This window comes from Chrysochloris asiatica, unplaced genomic scaffold (genome assembly GCF_000296735.1).
Source record: "Chrysochloris asiatica unplaced genomic scaffold, ChrAsi1.0 scaffold00296, whole genome shotgun sequence".
In the NCBI taxonomy this organism is placed as follows: Eukaryota; Metazoa; Chordata; class Mammalia; order Afrosoricida; family Chrysochloridae; genus Chrysochloris; species Chrysochloris asiatica.
In genome coordinates this window covers 1847165-1854141 of record NW_006408814.1, presented here as the reverse complement: position 1 = coordinate 1854141, position 6977 = coordinate 1847165, and the positions used below count along the sequence as shown (strand labels likewise).

At 41.3% G+C, this 6977-nt stretch overlaps 1 protein-coding gene across 1 annotated transcript in view; it reads right to left on the bottom strand.

The window, feature by feature from the left end:
- Positions 1–5517: 5517 nt before the first annotated feature.
- RPRD1B (regulation of nuclear pre-mRNA domain containing 1B) overlaps positions 5518–6977 on the bottom strand; it is a 99047-nt gene continuing 97587 nt past the window's right edge. Inside the window, exon 7 of the mRNA XM_006874731.1 lies at positions 5518–5667. Within this exon, the coding sequence (XP_006874793.1) occupies positions 5518–5667 (150 nt within the window). The remainder of the gene's footprint in view (positions 5668–6977) is intronic.

The following is a 6977-nucleotide window of genomic DNA, read 5'->3' as shown; positions in this document are numbered from 1 at the left end:
GTAGGGAAAAATATTCTGAAAGTCGCATCATAGAATTTTAGATCTATGAGGATTTTTTAGTTACTTAGTCCACCTAACTCATTTTCTTAAAGTTGCAGCTGAGGTCCCAAAAGGCTGAGTGACTTGCCCAAGGACATTACAGTGAGAGATCAGAAGACGTGCCTCTTAATCCTGAAATATTAGATACATTCTAATTCATCCTGCTAATTTAAATATTTACAAACCAGTGGTAGAAATGAATTTTTAATGCAAAATAACTATTTCAGGGTCTAAAAAATTGATCAGACTGGGCTTTCAACACTCCATAAAACTGTATGAATCACAATCTACGGTACAGGAGAATAATGGATTCTTAATTGAATCTGTGCCTCTGAGTGGAAGAATGATTTTTAAATGGAAAATCCCACAGAGGTGGTGATGAGAAATGAGCTTAGTCAGATGAATTATTCTAGCAGAAAGTAAAAGAGAAAGGCCAGGCTAGAAAACAGCTTTTATTTGAAGATCTCAAATAAGCCAAATGCAGGTAGCTTAAACCCAGATGGTGAACTTCTGAGTTTACCCCCATCTTCCTAGTCTTGACATGTCTTTTTTTTTTAGATTGTGCTTTAGGTGAAAGTTGACACCAGAAATCATTTTCCCATCAATAATACATGCAAAAATTGTTTCCTTCCTATGGGTAGCCTTTCCATTCACCCTGTTTCTCTACCCTTTCTTGCCTTCTCATCTTGCGTTTTGGGGAAATGTTGCTTCTCTAGTCTGGTACAGTTGATTGTTATAAGGAGCACATTCTTCCCAGGTGTTATTTTATAGCGTATCTGTGACTTGGAGTCCTGGTGTGGCACTAAGAGTTAATGCACTGTACTACAGAGTCTATTTGAACTGCATGGTTGGTGGTTCAAGCTCACCTGCCTCTCCTTGGGAACCCTACCTCTCCAGGGTCGCTATAGGTTGGAACCGACTCGATGGCACTTAAAAACATCTATGAATTGGAGTTTTGGTGTGGTGCTATTGGATAAGTACTGTATTGCTAACCACAAGCTCAGTGGTTCAAACCCACCAGCTGCTCCCTGAAGTTAGAATCGACTCAGTGGCACTTGACAATAATCTATGAGTTGGATGAAAGGTAGACTCCAGGAGTGTGGTCAGTTTCAAGTTATGTTATTTTAGGGCAATAATCCCGAGTTCCTCATCTCTTTCAGACCAGTTAAGTTTGTTTTTATTTTTTGTATGAATTTTGTTCTACATTTTTTACCTATTCTGAGATCTTCAATTGTGTTCCTGGTCAGAGTGGCTGGGCACCATCTAAGTCTTCTGGTCTCAGGTTAGAGGTGGCTGCGGTTCATGCGGGCCAGTTTTTATTTTATACACTGATAATCTCTAGGGTTCCTTATATGCTGTTAAGAGTATGCAGCACATTAAGAAAGAACTTATTTTTTTTTTTAATTGTGGTGCTGGCAAAGAATACCATGGACTGCCAGAAGAACAAATTAGTCTTATAAGAAATACAAGCAAATGCTCCTTAGAAGTGAGGGTGGTGACCGACTGTCTTGCTTACTTTGTGTATCACCAGGAAAGACCAATTGCTAGTAGACATTATGTTTCTTAAAGTAGAGGGGCAATAAAAGCGAGCAAAACCTTCAATGAGAACAATCAACATGAAAGCTTCAACATACCAGAGGACGTGAAGACAGTGCAAGACTGAGCAATGTTTGATCTTATACTTGTCACCGTGAGTTGGAGCTACCTCAATGCACCTAACAAGAAAAGCACGCAGCACAATGATGCTATTTATTTCCCCATCAAATATTAGGAATTTGGATATGGCACCCTTAGTTCCTCTTATGTAACACAACCATAAGCTTTTAGAGTTGGCAGGGAGCCTAGAAACAATTTCGTTTAATATCACATTTGATAGGTAAGAAAACTGAGGCCTAGGAAGGTCACTCAGAATTAACGGCTCTAATCACAAAAGTCAAGCATTTTGGCAGATTCATGAACTGTCGGGTAGTTCCACTTCAGCTCTGAGGACCTCAGAACCACACTATGTAGCCTGAAGTGCTAACTAAATCTGAGGAATTATGGACTCACTATTTATAGACAGGAACGAAGAAATTAACTAGGCAATGAAACCTGGGGATGGACATGAAGGCAATCTTGTCTCCTGAGATTCACATATTACATTCAACCTTCATGTTTTAAGACAGAACTTGGATCATGCAGACTTTTGATTTTCCTAATCTAGACTGACTTGCTTTGAGTTTTGATAGCACACAGGTAGTTCTTTTATTATCTCACAAGATGAATGGGTAACCCTTCTTTTCTTAGCTAATGATGCCTCACCCAGTAGAAAGGCTAAAAAGATACTTTCAATATGTACTAACTGCCTGAAACTTAATTCAAACCTATTTTTCTGTTTTTTTTAAGTTGTAACTAATAACACTCATCAATATATTATCGTTAAATTTAAAAGTGAAAAGAACAAGGAAATCCATAAAAATCTTTCTAAGAGACATACTACTTGGGTTTGCAATTGTCTTGTGTTTCTTACTGTTCAGAGCGACTTTCCACATACTGCCCCAAACCAAACAGCTCTCAGAAGGCCTCGCAGTGTGAACAAAACTGATGAAATCACAGAACTTCCATGTTTTCATCTGCCAGCCTGGCTGTATAGTTCTGGGGGCTGTCATCTCACCTCTCTGTCAGCTCCCACTTTCGTATGAGGATAAAACTATGGCAGTACCTCTTCCTGGGCACTATTTCGGTTAGATAATTAAAGCTCATTAAGCCCCTGGAAAGAACCAGAAAAGACTATGCAAGTACTAAGTATTTATAGGCCTCTCTGGTTCTGCTGTGGTGCTGTGGGTTAATGCACTGTATCGCAAAGTTAGTTTGAACTGCAATGTTGGTGGTTCAAGCTCACCAGCCGCTCCTCAGAAATTGTATACAGGGTTGCTATGGGTCAAGAATGACTGGACAGCAGTTAACAACAGTCAGCCACACTCCTAAGTGACAAGATTCAGTGCAGACAGCCCAATCTCTATTGGTGAGTATGAAGTCAACCACTGCTTACAAAGAAAGCCTTCAGTTTTCCTAAGGGAGTGGGGAAAATAAACATCACACAATGTTGTTCAACAACACCATCTTTATTCAAAAATATATATCTATGAGACATTTCAGAATATACTGCTGCCACCAAAGACAGCCTATACTTCTAAATAAAGTCCTAAATTAATATACAAATTTAAGCTTTAAAAATATTCTTTAAGAAAAAGAAACAAAAAACAAAGGAAGATTGAAGACTTTCTGAGGAATATGACCTAAAGGAAAGATCCTTTCAAGGCCTAATGGATGTCCCAAGAAGAAGAAACACAAAAACAACCACCCTTGCCCCCCTCAAATCACCTCAACACATACAAGATTCACTTAAATTAAACAATTGAAGTAAGCACACTTTGGAAGGATGTGGGGAGAAGAATTAAGATTTTTAAAACAAAAAGCATTTCATCAGGGGAAAAAAATAAAAGCTAACTTCCTCACAGGAAGTCCACTAGTAACAGGTGTTAAGAGGTCAACATATTCATTTACATAATTGCTACAATTTCATTTCTTTCTTTTGCTGTAATAACTATGCACCAATGCTGGTCTAAGACTCAGATAAAACATGGCCATGGACAAATCCAATCTGTTAGAATTTTCATCTGTTTGATGAGAGTAAATATGTCCTATACCCTTTTGGTTATTTTGTGTCTGGTAAAATTTTGCTTTCCTGCCAAAAGCACAGAGTGTCCAACATTGGCTATTCAGAAACACTCATATGGTGAGTAGACCAGCGCACCAGACAGGGCTGGGGGAGTATGTGCTGGAAATGCAGAGAGAATTTATCTTGCAATTTTAGTAAAATCACCTGCTGTCCTGTGGCCTGACAGAAAAGTTGTAGATTAATTATTTAACAGTGACAGAACATCAGGCAGTATCAACAGGCAAACAGGCAGTCCGTATTCTAACCTGAAAAACCAACTGTACCACTACAAGGCTCAACTCAAGAGTTAAGGCAACTACCTGCTGACTTTGCACCGACTTTGTGGCAGCCAGAGAGCTTTTAGATTTTTTAAAATCTAGATTAGGGTCAACATGTTTGATAAAAGAAATTACATGTAAGTGGCTGTAGGGCAATCTTAACTGTAGCAACTCAAAAGCTTGCAGATTCCGAAGCCCTCTCCACTGAATTCCTCTTCATAGCTTAAGGATTTCAGCTGTAATTCCTTATTACACTAGTGAGGCAGTGTTTTCTGCCCTTCCAATCTCAAAAACAGAGTCTGTCAAATGAGAATGACTGACAGCAGGGCTAACCTTTACTAAAAGCAAGATAAAATTCTTAACTACATTATAGAGTCAAATCATCAGCTGGCATGATAATGGAGTTAAAACCTAAAATGACTGCCCCTCTCACAAGCCTGCCCCAGGAACATCTGATACCGAGTCCTCCTCCTCACAGAGGCACAAAGACTTGGGCAGCAGGAACTGAGTGGCAGACAAACTTGCACAGGGCAGCACCACTTGCAGGGGGTGGTGCTTCAGGTTAAGTCACCAAAGTGTGGACGGATGTCCACACAGTGGATTGTTAGTGTGTGTTTCCCACTTTTCCCTCCAGGAAAAGGATCAAAGCAGCACCCCTGTACAGCTCAGCCCCTAGGCTATGTAGAACGTTCCTCTTTCGGAACCAACCAGGAACCAACTGGGACCAGAGGATGACCGTGGTTTAGAACTTTCTCCCTGACTTAGTGGCTAAGACTGGAGCCTGGGAAGGTTGGATGCAGGGATTTGAAGCAAATAACTTATTTTTAACTCATGCTTGTGATCCCTGTTATTCATCCAACGTCCCCAGATCTGTTTTGAATTTTACTGCTATGTCCCCTAAGTCTGCTTACAAAATAAATGTACCTACCGCACCTTCCACTATGTATCAATATAAGAAATAGTAAGGGAGAATCAGAGATTTGGCAAACTTTTATGGCAAAGCTGTTCAATGGGTGAGCCTCCAACCTTGGGGGCCAGATGGTAGCCAGGAGAGCCAACAGCACCAGGCAGAGTGCCTCAGTGGAAGCTTTCTTCTGTGAACAAGCCCAGCTCAGAGGTGACACAGCTTGCATGAGAAGATGCTGCCATTGTGGGACAAAATTTTCTGAGAGCTCCAGAGGTACACATGATTTTTATAATTTCTTGGATGTAAAAAGAGCTAAAAATGGAAAACCAAGAGGGGCATGAAAACATGAAGTGGGAGAAAGAGTCTCCATTTTTCCATACATGAATTGGGCCGGTCCCACTGGCCAATGTATTAAACTGTGCTCAACATGAGAGGCCAGAGAAGAAAACTGGAGTTCTGTGGTTCTTCCTTGAGGCTGGGAGGCTGGTGGAAGCAGGGAAAAAACCAGGGGCTAGAAGCTTTTTCCAACCATGACTTCAGCCCTCTTCTCTCTGTTGGTACAGATGGGAACCTGGGGCCACATGAAATCTGTCTTAGTCAGTTGAAAACAGGTCACCAGCAGATGGCAGGGGGGCCAAGCCCCCTGTGACGTTGGGCAGCAGTGAGAGATCTGGCAAGCTCTGAATGTGGGACTTCAGTTCCTTGCGGACCTGGGTTACCCGAGCAAGCTTCTGCTTATATTCCTAAGGAGACAAAGAGAAGATAAAGCAGTTCGATCTGTGTGTGTTGGAATGATGTGTTGAAGGGGCCAACACAGCTTTTCTCACCCTCTTCATCAGACCACCCCTTCCATTCAGTTACCCAACAACACAGGCATCTCAAACTCTCACAGGGCAAAATTTTCTGTCAAAAAGGGAAAGCAGATGCTACACCGGTAACAGGGAATTAAATGATACTCAGTTTGGCATTTGGAAATAAAAAACGGTGACATTCAGTATTTTCATTCTCTGTTAATTGTTTATCGTCTGTTTCAAAATATATTATAAAATACAGACATTCGAGCTTTATAAGTATTTTGCGGCTCAACTGAGATGTGGCTAGAAAACCCACTATAAAGCTATGCTTTCTATGTTAAAACTTAGAGATTAACCCAGACTTACCTTTTTAGAAAGTTGTATGGATAGTATTAACCCATAATTTAAAAAACAAAACCTAGAGGAGAACAAATAAGATGGCGGATCGGGTAGACCTGTAGTAAAGAGCTCCGCGAACAACAACACAGAATACCCAACCAAGCAGGCTCAGGGGCTGGTCCCAGAACTCTGAACCACATATAAAGGAATCTTTGGAAGGTTGGAAGGCTCACAGCTGGGGGAATTTGTGACAGAAGCAAGAAATCTATTGCTTTCTAGTCCGGGATGATCGGCTGCTCTAGGAGCCGCCATCTTGGGTGAGACCAAGCGGGGGAAGGATAGGAACAGCCACAGATGCCTGGCAGAACTGCTGAGATAAAAGTGTGGACATTCTTTTCTACTAGTATCTGTTCATTGGTCCCTTGCTATCTGCACACCTCCATTCTGGTGACTATAGGGGTGCCTGAGCTAGTGGGCATCCCAGCGCCACCCTCGGAGGGCTCTACTACGCATGCGCACAGATCTCCTCGAAATTTAAAGAGACAGTTTCCAATTAAAACCAAACGGCCACAGCCGGCCCTGAACTGTATCCAACTAGAAAAAAAGGCCTGAACGGGAATTGTGGAGTGGGACAAGCAAACAAAAGAGGAAATAGACCGAAAATTAAATTCTAAGTTATGTCAAAACGACCAACAGTGGTATCTTGAAACTTCTCAGGAAGAAGAGTGAAAAGGGAAGCCCATTCCCTGATCACATCTACCTGGAGGCATTCAGAAAGCACACAAAATACCAAAATGCATACCCATCTAAGTATTAAGTCCACAGATAACTCCTGAAGATGCCCAAAAAACAGAAGCAGATGACCATATCTGCACATGTCCAGAAACGAGATAAAGTGACTGAGGCAAATGAGCTGGAAG